Here is a 25,409-nt window from a genome sequence, read left to right as displayed (position 1 = left end):
CATCATCTGTTAAGTTTACACATTGGTGCACCCATGAAATTAACATTACACGTGTTTCCTTTTGGAGCCGACTGAGTTTAATTTAATTTAAATTGTTGTCACTGTCAGTGGCCTTCCAAAGCTGCAGTAGTGTGGGTCCTGACTCCTCGAAGGCTTATCTTAACCCCCTTCTGTCTCAAAAGCTGCAACTCTCCTTTCCCCTAGAGCTCTCTAGTCTAATGTCTAGTCCACACGTCAGATGAGCCTTAACTGCCAGTTCATGTATAAGGTTCTCATATACGGAAGGGTATTTTCAGAAGCCCCCTGGCTTAAAGGAACCTTCCAAGGCGTGGTTGAGAACTCAGGGTCTCTTGGGTCTTCTAGGCTAATCAAGGGGTGTTGGAAGGTCAACTGAGACAGGAAGTCTCAAACCAACAAGTTAGGTGACTTGATGAACACAGACACCATGGCAGACAGTGGTTCTCCTGCCATGAAGCTCCAAGGGAGAAAGACAAGCTTGGTGTTCATTCCACATTCACTTAGAGACTCTCTGGGAGGGAGACTGTGCCCACCTGGTCCATGCCGGACCCCTCAGTCTGTCTCCCAGTAGCAGCCATATGGTAAGTATTTCTCAAGTAAGTGATGTACAGGCAGACCTTGGAGATACTGTGGGTTGGTTCCAGACCACCGCAATAAAGCAAACCTCGTAATAAAGCAAGGTCACATGAATTTTTTTGGTTTCCCAGGGCATCTGAAAACTATGTTTACACTATAATATAGTCTATTAAGTACGCAGTTAGCATTATGCCCCCAGAAAACAATGTATATGCCTTAATTAAAGACTACTTTATTGCGAAAAAACTGCTAACCATCATCTCAGCCTTCAGTGGGTCGTAGCAGCAATGTCAGAGATCACAGATCACAAACCAATCACCATAACAAATATAATAATAATGAAAAAGTTTGAAATTTGGCAAGAATTACCAAAATGTGACCCGGAGACACGAAGTGAGCAAATGCTGCCGGGAAAGTGGCCCCGACTGACTTGGCTCGACGTAGGGTTGCCACAAACCTTCAATTTGTCAAAAACGCAGTATCTGCAAAGCACAGTGAAACGAGGTGCACTTGTGTCCATCCTGTGGTGCGCCGCCCCCCACCCCGGGGTGCAGCACTCATGGCACTTATGATTATGTATCGAATGAGTGAATTGTGTTGGCTTACACTTGGGAGACTTAAAAAAAAAATTTTTTTTACGGTGATCTTAGACTGTGCTGGTGCCGGAGATGTCTGCCACAGCCTTCTGACGTCCAGTCACTCTCAGGAAGGAAAGTGACAAAGGGAACAGGCACCCTAAGTGTAGCTGGAGTAAAGTGAAATGAGCTGGAGTCTGGATTGGAGGGTGATGGCGGGGGTTGGGGTGCGGAGTGTAACTGCTTAATAACAGTTTTCATGTACTAGAGAGGTTGGTCCGCAGCAGAAGCCACAGTGCTACCTTTGAAGGTAGAATTAGGACCAACGGGTGAAATCTTCTGGCAGGTGTGTTTTGGAAAGAAAACAGCTCAGCCTCAGCACTCCACAAGTGTGGCAGGCTGCTGTCTAAGGCACTGAGGCTCCTGTCTTTGGAGGCATTCAAGAAAGCACTGACCGACCCTTCATTATGGTTTCACTATGTTTTTGTTGTTACACTACAGAAATTTCAAAAATACAGCCAAAGAAAGTAAAAAGCCAAACAGAGGTCCCCCCATAATTTTTTTAATTCTTCGAAGTACAAATTTTGCCTCTTTGAGATCTTGACTCATGGCTTGCCTTCTGCCTGAAACGACAACCCCCCACCCCTTTACCTGGCTCCGTCTTCCTCATGTTTCCGATCTGGGTTTCATGGTTCCTTCTTCAGAGAAGTCTGAAGACTTGGTCTGCATTAGGTCCCCCACCCTGTTTCCTCCTCCTGGCACCCTGTGCCTTTCCTTCATTGCATTAAACACCTTCTGTAGAAGATGTTTGTTCTCACCTGCCCCCCACTGGACTTTAAGCTCCTTGAAGACAAATCTGATATCTTTTTTGGTTCTTCTGTGCATCCTCAGCACCAGGCAGGGTCGCTACTTCTGGCAGGTGCTCAGGAAGTAATTGCGAAGGAAGGAGAGGAAGCATCACCTGTTTTCACTAACATGGAAAAGATGTCAAGGGCATGTTGCTGAAAAGAGAACGAACAGGACAGAGCAGAACATCCTTGATGATACAAAATGTGTGTGTATAAAAACATAGGAAACATTCACTGAAATGTTAACAGCGGTGGTATCTGGGTGCTGTACTATTTGAACTTCTTTCTTTTCTTTTCTTCATATTGTTCTGTAGGCTTGAATTTTCTGCAGTGTTTATCTGTGTAAACAGAGAAACCCAAGAAACCACCCAGAGCAGGCAGGCAAAGGAGTGAAGCTAGGCGGGGTTAAAAACGGGCTCTGTCTCAGGAACTGCAGCTCCCAGGTGCCGTGATCTCCAGTCAGGGCGCTGTGTCCCCGTGCCCGGGTCTCACTGGTGCAGGGAGTGGTGTCCGTCATGATCCCAAGTGCACATGAGATGCTCTGGTACCCATTGCCGTGAGCCCTCTTGCGTGTGTGTTTTGATACCTATTTCCTCCTTTAATGGAAACTTACTCAGCATGTCCTGGGTGCTTCTGGCATTGTCATCAGACATTCGGCGGGGCCTCGGGGAGGCAGAAGTAAAGGAAAACACAATCTCTGCCCTGTAGAACCAAAACCTAATGTTGTATTGGTTTGACTTTTGCTATTGAAATAAACTGGACAGCCCATTAGCCCTGGGATTGGCCAGGAGGACCCACCTGCTGCTTATTTCCCAGGAGGTGGGATGGCAGAGGATTCTGGAATCAGGTTGCCTGGCTTCAAAGCCCAGCTCCATGACCTCCTAGCTGTTGGGCTTTGGGCAAATACCTCTCTCCCTCTGTGGCTCAGTTTCCCCATCTGGAAAGCGGGCAGGAGAGCGGCGCTCACCTCCTAAGTTTCCTGCAAAGACTGAATTAGGTGATACGTGAACAGGGCTCGGCCGAGTGGCCGGCGCGGAGCAAACACCGCACAGATGTGAGCCTGTGTCATTACTCCTGTATGTGGTACCTGACGTGACAGCATTAACGTGATGAATGGGTGACAATTGGGGGAAATGTCCCTTTTTAAATGGACGGCACCTGCAGAACACATTCATGGTTTATGATCAGGAGGCAGCGTTAATGGCCCTTAATGTGATTACTGTAAGGATTTTTATTAGGAAAATTCCAACCCATTTGGCCTTAATTAATGACCTGTTACTTGAGAGTGTTACTCTTCTAGTCCTTGGAGAGTTGGAGAAAATAAACCTGTGATTTTCTCCAAACCCTTTCTGGGGAAGTAAATAAGAGTTGTTCCCTCACCCAGCGGCTCCATTTATAATAAAAACAGATGAGTCCCTGCGTTTTTCTGGGACAGGATTTATTGAGCCTGCGAGTACTTTGAGGAGAAGAGAGAGGAGGACAGAGATGAACGTGTTGGGTGACAGGAAGGCTCTTGGCAGGTCAGACAGGCGGGGAGTGTGGAGGGAGCAGGTGTTCTCGACACCTCAAGCCTTAGACTGCACGAGGGCACGGGGCTCCCCTCTCCACCCTTAAGCCGTGCTTCTGAAGCCATCCCACCTGTGGGTCCTACCTGCCATCCACTCCTCAGCCATCGACAGTAAGCCCCTTGTGATGGCTCATCACTCTCTTCCATTGCAGCCCTTAAAATTGGTACCCAGGACCTGGCATAGGGCCTGGGCTGTCTTCCCATCCCCATCTCACCCTGTGCTTCTTCATGGCCTCTGTGCTCCAGCCACACTGGCCCCTCTTTAAGTCCCCTCATTGACCCTGCTTTCTCTCACCCCAGGGCCTTTGCATATGCTGTTCCCTCTCCCCTCGCCCTTGTACCTAGTTAACTTCTGATTCAACCTGCAGCTCTTAGTCCAAGGGATGCATCCTTTGACCTCCTTAAGTGATACGTTAGTCCACTTGGGGTGCTGTAACCAAATACCACAGACTCGATGCCTTTGACAACAGAAACTTACCACAATTTTGGAGCCCAAAAGTCTGAGATCAGGGTGCCAGCTGGTTCGGTTCTGGTGAGAGTTTGCAGGCTGCCATCTCTCTGTGACCTCACAGGGCGGAGAGAGAGCAAGCTGTCTGGTGTCTCTTCTTATAAGGGCACTAATCCCATCAGATCAGGTCTCTACCCTATGACCTCATTTAACCTTCATCACCTCCTTAAAGGTCCATCTCCAGTGCAGTCACGTGGGGGCTAGGGCTTCAACATAGGAATCTGGGTGAAAGATACAATTCAGTTCGTAGCAAATCATATCTTTGGAAAGGGAACAGAATAGTTAGGAACCAAAGCGAGGTTTGATAATATTAAGCTACACTGCAGCTTCCTGGAAAGGGACACTGGGTGAGTGCAGCGGGCAGTGAGCTGGAAGCGGGAGAAGAGAAACAGAATGCAGCATTTGCGTGTCACTATTTAAGGTAATAGTAATGACGGCCACCATTTAATTTTCTTCATATCGTGGAAATGGTCTTGGAAATACTTACGTGTTTATTGTCTGTCTTCCCTTTAGAAAGGTCTGCTCCTCAGAGGCACGTGTGTTATTCTATTACTCACTCCCAGGATGCTGCCTGCCTGGCATGTCATAAGGGACTGTTCCAGTTATGACTTCTAAGTAAAAAAAAAAAATCCCAAACTTAGTGGCATAGAACACAGCATTTTTTTTTTTTTAATGTCTGTGGGCTCTGTGGATCTGGACTTTGGGAAGAGTCCCTCAAGGACAGCAGGTGGCATGGACAACGTCGCCCAGGTTAAGAGCCGCTGCTCTGTACGAGGCACTTTTCTGAGCACATGATTCCATGGGTCCCTGCCCGTGAGGGAGGAGTCAATATTTACCTTTGTTGTCCTGATGATGAACTAGAATCTTAGAGAGGAGACATCACCTGCCCAACCTCACAGACTTCATGAGTGAAGAGCTATGGTTGGAACCCAGGTCTCTCTGATTGCAAAGCCAGACTTCCTTCCACTTGCCCTGCTGCCTTTCCAGAGGGACTTCCCAGGTCACCAAAAAATGAAGCCTGACATCTTGGCAGGGAATCTTCTGCCTCCCAGTGAGATGAGTGGTCCTCAAGCAACAACCACACTGATCCCCTAGGGGGCGCTGGGAAATGTCAAGGGAAGGGGCTGTTTGGGGCACTAGGGATATTAAATGTCCTCTGATGCATGGGACAGCCCCACCCAACAAAGAATTGTCTCTCCCCAAATGCCAGTAGTCTCTGTTGAGGAACACTGCTCGAGACGGGGGGAAAATGTGTGAAATATTAAGCTGCACCAAAACCATCTGAAAGGTTGCTCACATACATTAGAAGCTGTTGTTTCCTTGCACAGTTTAGCTTAGGGGTTGCCTTCATCCATTTGGGCTGCTGTAACAGCATACCACAGACTGACTGGCTTAAAAACAACAGAAATCTATTTCTCATGATTCTGAAGGCTACAACGTCCCAGGTGCCAGCAGATTCAGTGTCTGGTGAGGACTTGCTTCCTGGTTCACAGGCAGCTGTCTTCTCCCTGTGTCCTCACATGGCAGAAGGATGAGGGAGTTCTCTGGAGGCTCTGTTATAAGGGCACTAATCCCATTCATGAGGGCTGCACCCTCATGACCTAATCACCTCCCAAAGGCCTTACCTCCCAACACCATCCCACTGGAGGTTAGGTTTTCAACGTATGAATTTGGGGGGCGCACAAACATTCACACCATAGCAGGGGTTAAAAGCCTTCATTTTAGCGACTGACACATGGATATTTGGATCCCAATTCCTGCACATTAGCTGGCCAGATCACGTAATCACTGAGTCTTAACTTTCTTATCTGTAAAATGGGAATCATCAGAATACCTCCCTCCAAGGTCTGCTGTAAGAATTATCTCCTGAGATAATTATCTGTTTAAAAACACTCTACTCGGGGCCTGGCACACCTTAGTAGCTGTTTATCCCCCTTGACTTGTGGGAAAAGTAACACCACAAGGACGGACAAGAGCTTGCAGGGCCTCCGCACAGCGCTTTCACAGATTTTGGGTAGCAGGTGAAGTGACTGGGACCCAGTGAATTGCGGCGAAACACCCCATCCGCCGTCAGTATCTCTCCCACCAGTTCCCATTTATTGAGCAGTACATCATTAGACTATCCCAGGGCTCTCGACAATAAAATCAATAAGTCAGTTCAGCCATGGGCTGTGGTTTAATAACTCCAGACTTGAATGAGGTGGGGCGGAAAAAAATCAGTGAGCAGGAAGATTTCCTGAGTGCTTGGTCAGGGATGGAGGGAGACCTTTCTCAGAGCAGGAGAAATACACCGAGTGAGCTAGCCTTGGGTCTCGAGCAGAGCAGGAGGCCATGAGCATTGGAGGTGGCACCTAGAAGTGTATCTGGGTAAAACTTTCCACCTCGAGAGATGCAGTTTTCCAAAAGAGGTCGAAAGGAAAAGAAGGTACAAAATGTGGTTCTCAGCCCTGACTGCGTGTGCGATCCCTTGGGGAGCTTGACAAAATTGTCAATACTGACACCCACCATAGTAATTGATTATTTCTTGGGGATGGGGCCAGGGCATGGGTTTTGGTTTTTGTTTTGGCTTGTTTTTAAAAGGCATTTAGGTGATTCTAATGTGCAGCCAGGGTTGAGAATCACTAGCCTGGGCCAGTGGTTCCAAACACCAGCTTGTTTAACCAGATTGCTGAGCCCCACCTGCCGAGTTTCTGCTTCACAAGGAGGGTGGGGTGGCACAGAGAGTCCGCTTTTCCAGCAAGGTCCCAGGTGAGGCTGGTGCCGCTGGTTGGAGACCACAGTTTGAGAACTTCTGTTTTAAAGCAGTGCTTTCAATCTAGAGTGATTTTCCCCTCCTCCCAGAAGGCGTTTGTCAATGACAGCTGACATGTTTGCTTTGCACAGCTGGGAGGCTCCTGCTGGTATCTGGTGGGTGGAGGCCAGGAATATAACTAAATATCCAACAATGCACAGGACAGCCCTCACCTCCTACAACAGAATTATCTGGGACCAAATAACAATCGTGCCCAGGCTGAGAAACCCCAGCCTAGAGAAGACAGTGGTTTCAAAGCCATTCGGGGAATCTGATGCTTTGGGTCCAGGTGAGCTTAGCAGTAGGAGCCTGAGTGGAGACAGGGATGCCCAGATTCTTGCCAGGCAAAGTCTGGTCGTGGAGCATGGTATATAAAGTCAGATCTTTTGGTTTTTTTTAATCTCTTCTCCATTTCCTGGCTCCGTGACCTTGGGCAAGTTCCTTACCCTCTCTGAGCTTGAGACGGTTATCCATAAATGGAGATCATTTCTATATGCAGCATTGCTATGAGAGGTAAAAAGTTTGTGCAAAAAACTTTATTAAATGCTCAACAAATTGGAGTGCAAATCAAATGGGCAATGTTTCTCAGCAGACCCCTGCCTCTATCTTTCTCTGTGTAGCTGGAAGATGGTCTCCCAGAAGCACCCCAGAAAATTCCCAACAAAACCATTCTGAGCCCCGGAAGCCTGGAAAGCAAATATTATCTGACCTGCAAGTCCTTCCACGAAATACGGGACTGCCTGGGCATCAGTCTGTGCCTGGCCTTCGCTTGCCCTCCTTTGTTTAATAAACTCAGCACCTGCTTGTTGGGAAGCCAGCTTATGGCGTCTAATTAACATTCCCCAAGAGTTTCCTTCACGCATCTCCCACCTACACAGTTTTGCCATATCCACCTTCCACCTGCCCTGTTATTCTCATGATGTTTTCAGTGCAGTAGACTCACTTGCATTTTTACTGAAGTCATTTTGGAAGTCATTTTACATCTCTGCCATAGGTGGAAACCTGGCTCTCTCTTGCCATAGAGACAGGAGCCATGTCAAGGAGCCGGTGAAATCACGACTGTAGTCTTCAGTGCTCGCGGTTACCTCTCTTGCCTGCCAGAGGCGCCGGTCCTGCGGGCATGACCTCCCCTTGTGGGAGGAGGAGGTTCAGGAAGAGAGTGTGTTGACGAGTCCGATTGACCTGAGACTCCCTTGCTGGGCTGGCTAATCAGAAGGGCTAGATGAGAACTGAAGAGGGGACCACTGTCCCACTCTGCTTAGTGCCGTTTGATGTCCCGTGTGTGAGCCGTGTAAATCTTCCGTTGGAAAGAACAGCAGCTCTGAAGTCCTCAAGGTCAGGTTCTGCCCCTCCCCCAAGCCGTGTGAACCATTAGAAGTTCCAGTGAGTTGGGCAAGGGCTCCAGGATCACCCTACTTGGGCTTAACAGCTGGCTTCCCCCTGTGAGCTGTATGACCAGATTTTGCCTGAGTTACAGCTTTTAGTCCTCACAGCATCCCTCAGAGATGAGGACTCATTGACAGATGAGAAAACAGAGGCACATAGCGGCCAAGAGGCCTGTGCATAAGTGGTGGGTTCAGGATGCAGACCCAGGCTGGGCCCTGCACGGGATGGCTGTGTTCAGTAGTGCAGGATGGAGTCCTCAAAAAAATAAGTAAATCAAAGTAGAGTTACCATATGATCCAGTGACTCCACTTCTGGGTGTAGACCCAAAAGAATTGAAAGCAGGGTCTCCAAGAGGTATCTAAACACCCATGTTCATAGCAGCTTTATTCACAAGAGCCAAAAGGTGGAAGTAATTCAGCCTTCCCCTGACAGGTGAATGGATACACAAAATGTGGTCTATCCATACCATGGAATATTATTCAGCCTTAAAAAGGAAGGAAATTCTGCCACATGCTTTAACATTCTGGTATATGAAAGGAACCACTTGCAAAAAGAACACGTATTATGTGATACCACTTTCATGAGGTCTCCAGCGTATTCAGATTCATAGAGACAAGAAGTAGAACGGTAGCCTCCTGGGCTGGGGTTGGGGAATGGGGAGTTATTGTTTAATGGATATAGAGTTTCCGTTTTGCAAGATGAACAGGTTCTGGAGGTGGATGGTGGTGATGGTTGCACAACAATGTGAATGTAGTTCACACTACTGAACTGTATGCTCAAAAATGATTAAGATGGTAAATTTTATGTCATGTGTATTTTACCACAATTTAAAGAAAAAAGAAATGCAGGATGCTTGGAAGGCCTGGGAGGGGCCGAGGGGCAGGAAGAGATAGGGAAGGGGGTCAGGGATGGCTTTGCAGAGAAAGGGTTGTTTCTCCTGAGCCCCGAAGTGGTGCTGGCCTGGCCAGCTTTATCCTTGGAACTTGTCGTCTCAGCTCCCCCTCTCTCGACTCTTCCATCCCTGCTGAAGAGCTCCCCTCACGGCTCATCGGGCCAGGTTGGCGGTGACCGTGACGGCACTGAGTTCACAGCAGCAGTCCTGATGTCGGAGAGGTGACCGGGCACTTGCCTGGCTCCTCCCAAGGAGGCCTGGGGCTCCTGTGTAAGGAGGAGCGGGGACCCACCCCCCAGCCAGCTCACTGGGTGAGTGGAGACCGTCCTGTGCCACAGCTCGGGCCTGAGTTTTCCACCTCAGCCTCCTGGGCCCTGAACGTGGATGGAGCTGTCTGGCTTAATCCATCAGTTCGATTCATTTACTCACCGAGGGCCCCTCCCTGGAGCCAGGGTGGAGGGGACGGCATGCCAAGAGACATAAAACCTCGGCCTTGGCTCATGGGGACCTGCCAGCCATCAAGAAAACCACCCTGATGTAGTGCGTGTATACAGCGGGTATTATCCAGCCGCAAGAAAGAAGGAAATGGGTGGAACTTGAGGGCATTATGATAAGTGACATAAGCCAGACAGAGAAAGACAAACCCTGCATGACATCACTAATAGGTAGACTCTTAAAAAAAAAAAGTTAAACTTTTAGAAACAGAGAGTGGAAAAAGATCGCCAGAGATAAGGGGAAAGGTAGAGAGGGTGGCAAAGGATACAAGCTGTCAGCAATAAGATGAAGAAGGCCTAAGGACCTAATGGATGACATAGTGACGATAGTTGGTACCCGATATTGTATGACTAGAAGTTGCCAGGAGAGTAGAGCTTAAGGGTTCTCACCCCCAAAATAAATAAACAAGCAAATAAATAAGTGGTGGGTAAGTTGATTAACTAGACGAGGAGGAATCACTTCACAGTGTGCATGGATCTCAAATCACCGCAGTGTACACTTTAAGTAGCTTAAGTTTTATATGTCAATTACACATCCATAAAGCTGAAAACGGAAGGGAGGGAGGGAAGGAGGGAGGACCACAAACCAACCCTCTCTCAAAGGAGGGCAGTTTTCTATACAGTGATGAACTCCACAATCAGGTTAGCATCCCAGACCACAGAAATGTTATCTCCTGATCTGGCAGAATAGAACATGGTTTTGGAGTCTGGTGACCCGAGTGTTTGTCTCCGTGCTGGCACTCGCTAGAGAGGGTAACTTGTCATTAGTTACCTGGTACCTCTTAGCCTCAGAATCCTCCGTGGTGAGATGGGGGTTATAATCATGGTACCACCTCCTTAGACCTTGGGAAAATTAAGTGATGAAATCATGCATGCCTGGTGCTTAGAGCTGAGGATGCCCTAGACATCATTATTGTTCTGAAGTCTGTGGGACCAGGGAAAGGAAATGGCTTGCCCTGGGCCCCACAGCTGGTTCACAGCAGAAGCAGGATTTGGACCCAGACTTGTTGTGGGCCTCGGTATGCCGCCCAGTACCACCTTTTCTCAACCCCCTGAGAGGAGGGGCTTCTCTCAGGTTCTGATCACCAGAACTCTGAACTGAAATTCCCCAGTGGGAAAAAGGCCTCTTGGCCCAAGTCTGGCAAAGAACCTAGAACCTCTCAGACCTTCTCCTCCAATGACCTGAGTCCCGCTCCCTGCAGTGGGCTTGCTGCCGGTCTGAAACCGTGTCTCATCCACAAACATGAGTCACCGTGCTGCCCAGCGAGGTCAGGAATGGATTGCTCATCCCTCTTTATTTTTCAAAAATTTTGTTGTATTTTGGTAAGAACACTTGGCACAAGGTCCACCCTCTTAACGCACTTTTAAGTGCACAGTCCAGTCCTGTCGGCTGTGGACGTGACGTTGTACACAAATGTCTAGAGCTCGTTCACCTGGCCTGCCTGTAACTTTGTGCCCATCTCCCTGACCCCTCAGCCCCTGGCCATCACCTTTCGATTCTATGAATCAGACCGTGTTAGATATTAGGGTCCTACGAGCAGAATCACGCAGTATTTGTCTTTCTGTGGCTGATTTGTTTCACTCAGCACCGTGCCCTCTGCGTTTATCCACGTGGGAACACAACATGTTGTAGCCGCAATGGAAAACAGTGTGGAGGATCCTCAAAAGGTCAAAACTAGAACTACCATATGACTAACTCCTCTATAGAGGATCAGAGAAGTGTCTTTCCGAAGCCCTGCGGTGATGAGCCAGAGCACGACCCAGTTCTGAGACGCAGAGCCCACTCCTCCCTGGCCGCAGGGAGCGGGGCGCACTCCTGACCCAAGCCCCATTTGCACACACCTCGTCTCCACCATTTCCCTTTCCAAGACCCAGCCACCCTTCTTATCTGGAACCAAGTCAGAAAGATCCCCTGGCAGCAGCCGAAGGAGGCCCTTTCAGCGTATAAATAGGGCTTTGTTGGTGGAATAACTATTCTGGTCAAGAAGCTCCTTCGTTTCGCATTTGCTGTTCATTGTGATCTGAGGCGAGCGCTGGAGAGGTTAATTCTGGGTGTGGATGTTTATTTGCATGCATTAGGCGCCAGTGTAGACACAGCTCTGGGAACCTGTGCGGCCTGGAGGTGGAACGCCAGAACCAACCGGGCCAGCCCTCTGGTTAAACCAGACTTGATCCTGATCATTGAGGATGAACAGCCAAATAGAAATGATGACAGTAACACTGATAGTGATGAGACTTACCATCTCTCTACTGAGCGGTTACTACACGCCAGGCCTGTGCTCAGTAATGGACATGAAAGTCCACGTGAGGCAGACTCTGTGAGGCTGACATACCCATTTTACAGGTGAGAAAACTGAGGCTTGGAAAGGTGGCTTAACCGATCCAAGATCACGCTCTTAACCCCTGCACCTGCTTTCTCCTCCCAGTCATATTCCTACAAGGTGCCACAAGCATGATCATCACCAACACCACGACATTTGTACAACACATTGACCCTTACAGAGTACCTTTATCTTCACCATCTCTTTGGAGCCCAAGGTTGGCATAATCCTTATTTGAGCCATGATGATAAAGAGAAATACACAACTTGAGTAACAGGCCCAGGGTGGCCTAGCCAGCTCCTTGGCAGAGCTCTCTCTGAGTCCCCATCCTTGGCCTCCGCACCTGCATGGCCAGAATATATTGATATTCTTCCCACAACCCCAGCTTTTCAGCATTTGTCTGAAGTCATCTTCTCCTGCTGCCTCTAATCACTCTGACTCTTCCACTTATGTTCTGTTTTGTGTGATGAATTCATAGCCTTATTTTTAGGACCTGGGCAGTGTTGGGTTTCAGCCTGTAAAGACACAAGACACACATAGCTCTGACCACGTGTCATTGTTATCTGTCCTGCAAGCTGAGAAAAAGTCAACTGACATGCTTCTTCTAGGAACAGTTTCCTCTTTGGGAGATGGGGACAGTTGACCAAGCATAGCGGTCCTGACAGGGCTCTGGCATCTCAGACTAGCCCTGTTCAGACTCAGCCACCTCCCAGCTGGGACTTCTCTGAGCTGCAGCTGCCTCAGTCGTATAATAGGAAGACAACAACTCTTTCTTGCAGAGGTTTGGATAGAAGTAAAAAAGAAAAAAAATCATGCCCAGAAATTGCTTAACACACAATAGGCACTCAATAAACAACTGGTATTAGAATTATCAATAAGCATCCCCTTTATTGTTGTATTTTATTATGAAACTAATTTGTCTTACAAAACGCAGACAACACAGGAAAGTATAAAGAAGAAATGAAAACTGTCATGCCACCATCTGACCCTCTGTTAATATTTGGGTGCATGTCTTTTAAATTGTCATAGATTGCATGGCAGGACTTCTCTTTGGCTTGATATATTATAGACGGTGTTCTGAATCAACGAGTATTACTAAGACCCTTGGGTCGATTCCCATTTTGGACCATTATAAACACTATTGAAATGGAGGCCCCAGGACATTTGCATTTGCTATGCCAGCTACCCAGAATCCTCCTCCATCCCTGATAATTGCATGGCTCACTCCCTCAGTTCACTCAGAGCTTGTCCAAGTGGATCCACTTCACATCAGCCTGCGTCTGGCCACCATAGCCAAAACATCCTATCCCTTAACACGCTTAAATTTTTTTCTTCATCCCCTTTATCACTATTTGCAGCTGTATTGGCTATTTGCTTACTTTTTCATACTGACTTTCTACCCCACTAGCCTAGGCAGCACTGGGGAAAGGACTGTGTTGTGTCCACTGACAGGACTAGAGGAGATGCTGAATGAGTGACTAAATGAACAAAGAGCAGCCTATCCATGGAGACCTGCATGTTTGCCTTCTCCTTCCCCCAGGATAGATTCTTAGGAGCGGAGTTACTGGGTCAAGGAGCATGTGTATTGAACGCTGTGACACTTGTTGCCACATCCTCCCTGGCCGAGCCGTGCCAGCCCCCACTTCCCCCGGCAGGGTCGGGGAGAGCCCACTTCCCCAGTTCCTGCCCGTGCTGGGAACCTCGCCACAGCCCACTGAAGATCCCGGTGTAGGAGGCCGTGTGCTTCTCAGGACCGCAGTCCCGGAAGCGGTGGCCGGGGTGGTTTGTTGTCCTCTCCAGCCTCCTTGTGTCAGAGCAGCTTGCCGGAAAGGTCAATGCAGGAGCCAGGGGTGTGGAGCGAAAATAGAAAGCTGGTTATTGGCAGCGGGCAGAGGGCACCGTGCGGCTCAGCCACACCCACTCCCTGCTGCAACTTGGGCAGAAAACTCGCTCATTCATTCTCTTGTTCCTTCGGGAAAACACATCAGGGCCCTACTGTGTGCCGCCATGGGGAGCGTTGCCACTGTGGTTCTGGAGCCAGCTGGAGAATGTCCCGCCACCTTTGCTGGGTCCCCAGGCAAAGCCCTTAGCCCGCTGGGCTTCATCTTCTTCCTGCATCGCTGGGCTCACGGGTGGACGGGGATGGTTGGGGGAGAGGGGAGGGCAGGTGTATGAGGGATGGAGGTAGACCCCGGAGAGGGGAAGGGGCCAGGCAGTGTCTCAGGCCTGGAGGAGATTCTGGTTCTGAGTCTGAAGTTTTTGTTGGCCTTTGTTTTTAAGGACAGCTGCAAAGTTCTGCGGTCGAGGGGGTCCAGCCTTTCCAGTGCGGCTCCCCACTTGCCCTGTCTCTCCTGACATGCTGTATGTGTCTGGTTATATGTATTGTCTCTATTTATATCTGTGTGTCTTTGACTTCCTCTGCGTTTCTGTGTCAGTCTCTCTGTGTGTTTCTCCCTGCATAGGTCGGGGAGCGGGAGGTCCTCCTGTCTGTCTGCAGGTCTCTCTGCTTTTCTCTCAGTATGTGTGTGGCCTCTCTGCATCCCTGTTTGTTCTCTCTCTCTGCCTCTCACCCCCATCTCCATCTCTCCCTCAGTCTCCTTTCTGTGGATATTTTTGTCTTCCCACCCACCCTTATCCTCAGAATAGCTGTGCTCCAGAAGAACTCTTGGGTTTTTATTCCCTCTTCACTTTGCTGCTCCCTAGACCGACTGTCTGACCCAAGGATGACTTTATACAATGTACGTCCGGGAGGCTCTGCAGCTGGAGTGACAGTGTTTGATTTCCCAGTGCTCCTTCCTCCCCCTTCTCCTTGAAGGGAACTGTCCATGTCTGTGTCTGTCTGTCTGTCTGTGAATCTGCCCTGCTTTCTAAAACCCTAGAGACGTTACAAAAAGCTTTTCTCAACATCAACACCCAAGTCCCTTTAGAGACCAGTGGTGTTCACTGCCCCTTATCTCCAGCTCTCCAGTGCAGCAGAGGGCAGGTGGAAGTCGCAGGGCTGAATTTGGGTTTTTATTTCTGCCTCTGTCCTCACTCACTGTGTGATCCTGGGGAAACGCACTGACCTCTCTGAGCGTCGACCATGACCGTGCATTCCTCCCAGAGCCAAGTAATGACCCACACAGAGAGAGCCCCTAGCACAGTGCTGGTGCACAGCAGGCACTCAGATGACATCAGTTCCTCTGGACCAGAGCAGCCAGTCTCCAGAATGCCTTCATTCATCCACTCAGTCATTTAGCAACATGGCAAGTGACATCCATGGCTGGAGAACAAGGGCTGTCCCCAAAGGTCCCATAAGCTTCACTTGCTAGGAACTCCAGACCATTGTCACCCAGAGACCTTGGGCCAAGGGTGAGCAGTATTATCAGAGTGCCAGCAGGAGCCCTCCAGAGTGGACTTCCTATAACATACAGTGTCTGGACCATATTTAGACCTTTGCAAAATCACCCAGTGAAATCCTGGTAGAAAAAAGTGGCACACATAGCCATTGTTTTTAAAAGTCCTCTCTTTGTTTGATAAAGAGTCTCCAAAGGAGACAGAGAGGGTATAGCCAGCCTGGCAGAGACCAGTACGCTGCCCCTGGGCTGCAGTCGTGGGAAAAAGAATGTAAGTTTTTCTCTTATGTTACTATCTTTTTACTTTGGATTCATACGTTCCTAATTCATTCATAATCCACTTGTGAGAACAGGCTCGTGTCCCATATGCCTTTGTGCTGCAGGCTTTGTCCAGGACTGACAAGTAGGAGGTTTTAAGGACTCGGGGATGGATTGTTATGGATGGATGGGTTGTTGTGTGAGTATTTAAAGGTACATGATCCTTCCAGGCACAGCTCTCTCCTGTGATCACCAGGAAAGCCCAGTGTATTTGTGATTGGTTTGGAGAGAAGATTAGAGGTTGGTTAGAATAACACTCTGGTTGCTGCCCAGTCTGCCTTCAGCCAGAAGCAAGATGATAATTACCTCCAGGCTCGCAGCTACTGATTGAACAGCCAAGGAGCCAAAGACATCATGACCCATCAGAAAAGCGCGTGGCGAAATGGGCTCAGAAGCTTTCGGCTAAATTCTCTAAGGTCCCTTCAATCCCTGGCAGGCAGATTTTTCACTCCTTCCTCACCCTCCAAGAGCACACTTCTATCCTAATGCAATTGAGTTTGTCTTCTGTTTTTCCCAGTTGGCTGAGAGCAACTCAGAGGCAATGGTTCCCCCCCCCCCCAAATTTTATTTTTCCAGTACCGAGCATAGTACTTGGCTGTGTAGTAGAGGCTAACTTAATATTGCATGGATCAGTGAGGTGATGGTTGGTTGGAAGAATGGACACATGGATGATTTGCTTTGAGGATAATGGCTGAGGGGATGGATGAATGGATGGATGGTTGTTTTTTTTGGATGATAGGCCACTGAATGCTTTGCTAGGTAGGTAGTTGAATGGTTTGCTGGATGGGTGGTTGAATTTGGATGGATAGTTGGTTATGGATGGATGGATGGATGGATGAAAAAATGTAACCTTATTGGCCACCTAGAGACAGCCTCCCAGAGGATACAGGAATCCTCCCTGCAGTGCCTCTAACAGTGCATGCGAGTCTACCTACGATAACTAACTTGCAAGGTGCTTCATCAACTAAGCAGAGTTGTTATCAACTTCCAAATTCTGGTATGGTAATGTAGTATGTATTAGTGGTTAAGGGTATAGGCTTTGGAAACAGACCTGGGTTTGAATCTCAGCTTAATTAAAGCAGTTGTGACCTTAAACAAATAAATCCCTTGGCCTCTCTAAGCTGTGATTTCCTCAATTGCAAAATGAAGCTAAAAGCACTACCTTGCAGGGGTGTTACAAGGATTAAATGAAGTAATTAATGGTAAGGGCTGCTCAGTGCTCAGTAAGCGGTATTGTCATTGTTATGGTACCGAGCCAGAACGTACCCTCCCATAACTTCTGTTTTCACCAAAGCCCAGATGTGTGCCAGATATTGTGATAGTGTTGGGTATTCAGTGAGAAACATTCTGAAATAGTCCCTCATCTTCTGGAGTTTATCTTCTGGTGGGGTGTTCAGGCAATAAACAAGTAAACAATTTCAGATGCTGTTAAATGCTATGCAGAAAATTGAAGTAGATCGACGTGGAAGTGATGTGGCTGGTTGAGGGGCAGGTGGCCTTATTTCGTGTCAACTAATGACAAGAAGATGTAGCTATGCAAAGATCTAGGTAGAGTATGCCCCAGGTAGCAGGAAGAGCCAGTGCAAAGGTCCCCAGGCAGAAGAGAGCTTGCTCAAGGTAAAGAACAAGGCCAGGGGGGCGAGGCAGATAGTAGGGGTGATCAGGGCACAGCAGTCTGTGGTCGTATCTGCGGGAGGCGGATGCCGCCGGCTGTGAAGGCTGTGCCGTGTGACGTGAGCATAACCCATGTTCATCTCCTTCTGTCCCCTGGGACAGCATGAAGGAGGCTCGCTCATTTGGCAGCCCTCCAGCTTCCTGATGACAGCTGACAGGCTCCCAGTCTCTGGACCTCCAGGCTAAGCAGTCCTGATTCTCAGCTTTCCCTGTTGCTGTCCGGGGACCCCTGCAGCTGCCACCGTGACAATGTTCTGGGCTTCCTAAACCTAGAACCCCACAAGAAATCAGGTTAGCCCCAAAGGAAATCCACCCCAAGAAAGCCAGGAGATTTCTAGTTGGGATTGTAATGAACTGAACCAGTAAGCCGTGTTTCTCCCCGAAACCTTGCTTCTGGAGCGTTTGCAGGGGACAGAAGGGGAAAAGGAGTCTTTGAGGCTGGGATAAAAGCCACCTTAAAAGATGTCTGGAACCATTTATCCAGGAGCATCTGGTGTAGAATCAGGGCTTACAAAGAAAAATAAACTGTGACGGTCACTAATCTCCACCCGGGCTGATCCAGGAGCTCGGGCGAGGTCGTGAGGATCTGGACTTGCTCCATCACCCAGCAAGGCTTTTTTCCTCTGTGGCTTTCCTCTCCGTGGGGGGACCAGAGAGCTCTGAGAATCTTCCAGTTTCATAGATTCCGAACCTCTCTCATCTAGTAGCTCCCAACAAAAGTCTGGAGTTCTGCCTTCTTGGCTGAAGAGCTTGGTTAGGTCTGAACCATACCTACTGCGGCCAGGGACAGACAGTGTCCTGATTGGCCGAGCCTGAGCTCTGTGACCACCCCTGAAACTGACAATAGAGAGAGGCCCTCCCCTTCCACACAGACTGGCAGTGGAGGACATCCAGTCCAAAATATTGGATGGTAACTTTCCCGCTATGCAAGGTGGGTAAGCTCTAAAGATCTGCTGTACAACATTGTGCTTATTAATCCACAGCACTATCCTGTACGCTTAGAAAGTGTTAAAAGGGTAGGTCTTGTTATCTGTTCTTACAGCAGTTTTTTTTAAAACGGATGCTGTCAGAAGGGGAAGGGAGAATGGATTCTGTGCAGGCAGGAACAGCACATGTATCTTATGTTTCCCAACTTGAAATTAACTGCTCCTTCCTCTGTGGCTCAGAGATACACCTCTCACATCTCTCATCTCCTCCTGCCTTGGTCAATAAGTTTCATGTGTGTCCATGTCTCCATCAGTTTTTTTGAAGCTCACTGGGGATGGAAACCGTGTCTTAAGCTCTTCAGGGTCCCCAGCTCCTGCTGTACCAGGACAGTGTAAGGGTCCAGGACATGCCTGGTTAAGTTGAATGAGGTTTCAGGGCCCAATGTGACTACTGTGCCCCTCAAACAGTCCCCAGGAAGAAACATCAGAGAAACACCACCCCTCCCCAAGGATAGCCGAGCTCACCCCACCTCTGTGGTCTCTCTGGTTTCCCCAGGCAAAGCCAACAAGAATGTTCAGTGGGACGAGGACTCGGTGGAGTACATGCTAGCCAACCCGGTGAGAATCGCCTTCGTCCTGGTGGTCCACGGCCGCGCCTCCCGGCAGCTGCAGCGCATGTTCAAGGCCATCTACCACAAGGACCACTTCTACTACATCCACGTGGACAAGGTGAGGACCGCCCTGGTCAGGTCGCCCCACGCTGGCCTTTCTCTGAGGGTCTGTCTGCCCCCTCCAAGCTGGCCTCCCTTGCAGGGAAGCCTTGCAGGCTGAACAGGTGCCTCCCCTCAGAGCATCTGGTCTTGAAGTGATGTGTGTGTGTGTGTGTTGATTTCAAAGTTCCCAGCTGGGACTTGAGGCTTTCTCCATAAATATTGTCATTTGTACCTCTTTTCCTCACTGTCACACTGTCCAGTTCGGTGCCTGCCACTCTGTGAGGATAGCTCACCCAGGGCTCACTTTTTCCGTAAGAGGCCAGAGAGTAAGTATTTTAGACTTTGTGGGCCATACACTCTTGTCATGGCTACTCAGCTCTGGCTTGAGTAAGTAAAGTCGCCATATATATATATATATACACACATAAATGAATGTGTGTGACTATGTTCCAATAAAACTTTATTTACAAAAACCTGCAGCAGGCTTGCTGACCCCGAGCCATCTTGTCCGAGAGGCTTCTGTCGGTCTGTTGATGTGACGTGACTATGTCTTTAGTCAAGAAAGTAAAGAGGATGCTGATCCAAAAAGTCTGCGGGCCTGTGAGAGGGTAATGGAGACATTCCACCCCTCGAAATGCTCATCAGGTTTAGAGTCAGCCATATTTCTTAGCGTGTCATCCTCAGACCATGTGCATCCGTCTTGTATACAAATGCAGGCTCCCAGGCACCAGCCTATACCAAGTGAACCAGGAGCTCAGAGGCGGGGCCGGGGACTCTGCATTTCATATAGCTAAAGGAATACTTAAAAAAAAACAAAGATTCGAATAGCGATGCAGAGAGACACCCCAGGCCTGAACCGGTTACTTGGCCAAGTTCAGCAGCCATGTTCCCTAGACAGGAAGGGACAGAGTGGGGGCAAGGGGAAGGGACTTGTCTGGGTGTTTTCTGGGTTGCTGAATGTCACCCTTTCTCTCCTGGGACAAGCGCTCTGATTATCTGCACCGGCAAGTGCTCCAGTTCGCCAGGCAGTACAGCAATGTCCGCGTCACCCCCTGGAGGATGGCCACCATCTGGGGGGGCGCCAGCCTCCTGTCCACGTACCTGCAGAGCATGCGGGACCTCCTGGAGATGACCGACTGGCCCTGGGACTTCTTCATCAACCTCAGCGCAGCCGACTACCCCATCAGGTAAGGCGGCCCCGGCCCCAGGCCAGCCTGCTCTGCAGTCCCCTCCCTCCCACCTTCCCTGTCCCAGCTGGGAGGCCAGAGGCAGAAGCAGCTTGCCTCCTGTCCAGAGACGGCTTCCTGCCTCTGTGGAGAGCTCACGCACTGTCTCCGTGAGCTCTCTCTCCACGGACTCCACGCCAGGCCTGAGAGTCACGTGTGTGTTGGTTCATTCATTCACTCATTCAATAGAGATGTCTTGAGTACAGTTTTCCCAGCTCTGTTAGAGAACACACTGAAAAGACCGAAATCCCTGACCACAAGCTGCTGCCATTCAAGTAGCGGAGACAGACAACAAAGTCAATTAGTAAACTGGTACATCAGAAAAATGTACGAAAACGAATATATGTGTGTATACGCATGACTGGGACACTGTGCTGTACCCCAGAAACTGACACACTGTAATTGACTGTACTTCAATAAAAAAAAATAAATTTTAAAAATTAATAAAAGGAAAACAAAGCAGAGAGTAGAAGCAGGGGAGAGTTGAAAATTTTTCTTATTGAAGTATAGTTAATTTATAACATTGTGTTAGATTCAGGTGATTCAGTTATACACATATATGTATATATCTGTGTTCTTTTTTCAATTCTTTTTCATTATGGTTTATTGCAAGATATTAAGTATAGCTCCCAGTGTTCTATAGTAAATCCTTGTTGTTTAGCTATTTTATATATAGTTGTGTGCATATGTTAATCCCATGTTCCCAATTTCTCCCTCCCACCACTTCCCCTTTGGTAACTGTAAGTTTGTTTTTTTATGTTTGTGTTTTATGTTTGTGTTTGGTAAATCAGTTTGTACTACTTTTTAAATTCCACATATAAATGATACTATATATTTGTCTTTCTCTGTCTGACTTACTTCACTTAGTATGATAATCTCTAGGTCCATCCGTGTTGCTGCAAATGGCATTATTTCATTCTTTTATGGCTGAGTAGTATTTCATTGTATATCTATACACCACATCTTCTTTATCCATTCATCTGTCAATGGACACTTAGGTTACTTCCATGTCTTGGCTGTTGTAAATAGTGCTGCTATGAACACTGGGGTGCATGTATCTTTTCGAATTGAAGCTTTCGTCTTTTCTGGATGTATGGCGAGGAGTGGGGTTGCTGAATCATATGGTAATTCTGTTTTTAGGGTTTTAAAGAATCTCCATACTGTTTTCCATAGTGGCTGCACCAATTTGTATTTGCACCAACAGCGTAGGAGGGTTCCCTTTGGAGAGTTGGAATTTTAATGAGAGTAGCCAAGAACGTCCTTCCCGAGAAGAATGCAAGACGGTGAAGGAATGAGCCGCTCAGGCAGGGAGTGTGTCCAGGCTGAGGGCAGAGCGGGCTTTGAGCCCTGAGGTGGGGACATGCCTGGTGTGTTCCAGGAAAACAGGGCTCAGTGTGTCTGGAACAGAGTAAGTGAGGGGACAGTAGTACGAGACAGAGGTCAGAGAGAAGATTGGGGCAACGTCATGGGGAATCTAGAATTTCGCTGCTACTCAAAGCAAGATGGGAACCACTGGCATGTTTCACGCAGAGGAAGGTCAAGGTCTAGCTTAGGTGTTAAACTGAAGGGAACATAGTGGAAGAAGGGAGGGCTGTCACAGCCCAGGCAGAATTACACACACGTGTCTCTGGGCTGTTGGAGGCCCATCAGTGTGTTTGTCTGACTCCTGTCAAATTGTAACAAATGAATTGATTGCCCACATTTTAAAACTGGGAGATTGCAACTGATCTCTAGCTTCTCTTGAGGGTCCTCCCACTCTGGGCCTGCATACAATTGTGTGCAGCTGGTGGGGCAGCCAGCAGCCCTGAGGCTGAGACGAACTCAGAGGCCACCAGGAAGGTCTGTCCCTTTGCACAAGCATTGATCTACTCTTTAAAAGAGACCATAGGCAAAAAAAAACAAAAAAAAAAAAACAAAAAAAAAAACCTCCACAAAATCTTGTAAAGGAAAAAAAAAAGTCAAGAAAATGAACTATATTCCTTATCAAGAAGGCAGCTCTTGGCTTGACTGTGTCTTCCGTCCTAATACTGACACGGCTGAAAAGGAGAAGTGGACGGGGGTGAATGAGAGGGCCTTCCTTCCTCTGAGTGCACTGGGGATAGTGTTCACAGAAGAGCTAGTTGAAGGCATCTTTTGAAAAAATCTTTTATCAGTGCAATTTTCAAACATGCACAAGCATATGAGACCAGTGTAACAACCCCCTCATATACATCACTCAGTTTCAACTATAATGAATTCATGGTGTCTTGTATATGTACTTCCACCCTCTTTCACGAACCCCGGTGAAGCATTTCCAAGACATCAGATAATTGCATCTGTAAATATTTCAGTATACATACCTGAAAGATAAAGTCTCTCTTTGAATTTAACATCAACGTGACTATCACACCTAAAATATTAACAGTCATTCTTAATGCCGTCAGATATCGAGGTCACGTATTCCCAGGAGTTTGGCTTTTGAATCAGGATCCAGGCATGGAGGGAAGTTCTCTATTTAAAACTAGAAATGGTTTCTGGCTCCTTCATTTCCTGATTCCCAGCGCCCTCCTTCAGTCCTGGGCTCAGTGGCATCCCATCACATTCTGGAAGAACCTGGACCTTGGAGGAGATCCGAGGAAGGGACAATCTTGGTCAGGGTAGGCAGGATGCTCCTGCACCTTTTGAACCGGAGAAAAATTATGGGATTAGAAAGATACCAGTTCCCTTTTGTTGATAGGATGGCAGGGATACAGAGGGTGATTCTGAAGCACTGCTGGCAGATTTTTAGTTACTTATTCCTTCAGCATTCATTCTGCAAACATTTAGGAAGCAACTCTTCTGCTAGGCACTACTTGGGCATTCCATGGACCACGTATCCAAGCAGAGAAGATGAATAATGTGGGGGAGGCATCATACTAGCTGTGAACAGACTATAAAGAAAAGAAGATGGTGTGATTGGGGGAGGGACATAACCAGGAGGTCAGAACAGCCTGAGGATATGCAGCAGCTTTGAGCTGAGACCAGAAGGATAGGAAGGGATCATCAGGCAAATGGAAAACAGAAGATCATTCTAGACTAGGATTTCCCAACCTGGGCACTGATGATGCTGGGCTGGATCTTTCTTGGTCATGGGGGCTGCCCATGTTTAGCAGCACCCCAGCCTCTACCTACTGGATGCCGGCAGTGCTCCCAGCCCCCAGTCACTGATACCTCCAGATGTTGTTTCCTGGAGGAGGAAAAGCACCTGCAGCTGAGAACTCCGCGGTTTCCGAGAGAGAGAACCACCTGGACGACACTTGGGTCAGAGATGAGCTAGTTGCATATGAGAAATTTAAACATGGCTGGAATGTAATAAACAAGACAATGAGGAGAGGTGAGTCTAGAAAAGCACAAGGCGAGAGTGAGTTAGAACATCCTCCCCACACCTTCCAAGAAAGGACCGTGTTCAGAAATATCCCAGAAATGCTCTGTGCAGCTGCTAACGTGGCAGGTACTCCCTTCAGGGGTCAAGATTCCTACTCTCCCTCTTCCAGACATCCAGTGGCGGTCTGAGAGGGCATCTCGGCCGAGGTCAGGTGGTGACACTTGGCTGGAAATCCTAAGGTCATGTGAGCGTGCCTGTGACCTTTCCAGGAGAATCGCATCAGCTCTCAAGGCTGCTCCCTAGAGGCCATGTGTTGATTTGCAAGTGGAAGCCGAAACCACAGCCATTTACCAGGTCGGCTCCACCAAGCTATCAGGATCCTGGCATCTCAGCTTCCAAGAGGATGAGGGCTCAGGCCGTCCTCCGATGGCTTGAGGTTTGAGTGGGAGCTCTGCCACCCCACTGGCCATCGGCAATGAAGTTCAGTCTGTGAAATCAGGATACAGTTATAGAACCTAGCAGAGTTTGGGCACTTAGAAAGCTCAGTCAACGTCACCGGTTAATCCCAGAGCTCCAGCCAAGGCTGAAGCTCATAATCTCCAAAAAAGGCCCGGAAATCCTTTCTCAGGCCACGTGGCCCTCCTATTTAGGGGTTCAGAGAAGAGAATCCTCGCTTTCTTAGCGTCAATGCTCCAGTTCTCGCGATGTCTCTGTCGGTCTGGCTCTCCCTCTCCCTGCTCGCATCTCCATGCCCCTCCCCCACCAGTTCTCCTGCCCACGCGTTTTGCCGGCTTTATGGCCACAGGCACTTCATGCACCAAGCACTGCTGGTTCCTCTTGCAGTTGTTTTCCTGAAGTCACCCCACACAAAAACATATGAATTTTGCAGATGAATGGTTTTATCCTGGGCAACTCTGATAGGTTTTCTCTTCCCATCTGCCACTCCATCTGTAGCTTCCAAAACCACGACTTCTCCCCTCCCGGGAAGGATGAGCAGACTTGGGAGTCTTCTCCTAAGGGGCGGGGGTGCCCAAGTTAGAAGCTTCTATGAGGCTCTAAAACCCTGGAGGGGTATCCAAGGGCAGAGCGCGCCCGGCGTGGCTGCTCTAGCTGTTACTGATTTGAGGTCGCCTCCCTGTGCCCGCTGCCCAGCTCTACCTGCGGGCCAGACTCGTCCGCCTTTACTGGCCGGCAGCCTCGTTGAGACCCTGGACACTGACAGCCTGGTTGCAGATTCTGCCACCGCTGACTGGCCGTGTGAATCGGCACAAGTTGCTTCTTCAGGGTTAAAGGAAATATTGCACATCAAAGGCTTAACACAGTGCCTGACACCAGAAGTGCTCCGTACACGCAGGCTGTTGTTATTACAGCGATGGAGGAGCACAGGCACTACGGGCGGGACTTCGCCACCAGCTCAGTTGCTTTCCTTTTTCCCCTTTTCTCATGAAAAGACCGGGAAAATATTTCTTGAACTCGTGTCTCCTCCAAAAATGGGGAAGTCCGAGTTAGCCTTGAAGACTGGATGTTTCCAGACAAACAGGTTAGAAGCAACTCATTTGTGAATGGGAAGATAGTCTTGGATTTGGAATATGCAAGCTAAGTGTGTTTAAAGAATCCAGGCCTTCCCACTTCTCTGTTGATGTGACCGCCTGGCCTACGTAGGCTCTGGTTGTAGCGGCTTATGTATCCTGTGCCTGGATGAAAATGGATGTTTTCAAACACTGAGAACCCTGCTAGGTCTGGGATCATAAAGGACATCATGGTTGTCCTCTATTCTACTGACTGACTAAGGCAGGAAATTGCGCTAGCATTCTTCAGTTAGGTGGGTCACAGGACGGGATAAAACCGAAAGCACTTTGCACTTGGTTTGGGCCAGTAGTGACAGACCCCACACCGTC

At 48.6% G+C, this 25,409-nt stretch overlaps 1 protein-coding gene across 1 annotated transcript in view; it reads left to right on the top strand.

The window, feature by feature from the left end:
- Window positions 1-25,409, top strand: part of XYLT1 (xylosyltransferase 1) — a 292,362-nt gene that overhangs the window by 192,192 nt on the left and 74,761 nt on the right. Inside the window, exons 4-5 of the mRNA XM_032460971.1 lie at window positions 18,786-18,958; window positions 19,927-20,129. Coding sequence (XP_032316862.1) covers window positions 18,786-18,958; window positions 19,927-20,129 — 376 coding nt within the window. The remainder of the gene's footprint in view (window positions 1-18,785; window positions 18,959-19,926; window positions 20,130-25,409) is intronic.

Source organism: Camelus ferus, chromosome 18 (genome assembly GCF_009834535.1).
Source record: "Camelus ferus isolate YT-003-E chromosome 18, BCGSAC_Cfer_1.0, whole genome shotgun sequence".
NCBI lineage: Eukaryota > Metazoa > Chordata > Mammalia > Artiodactyla > Camelidae > Camelus > Camelus ferus.
Note: the sequence above shows the minus strand (reverse complement) of the source record. Positions and strands in the feature narration are given on the sequence as shown.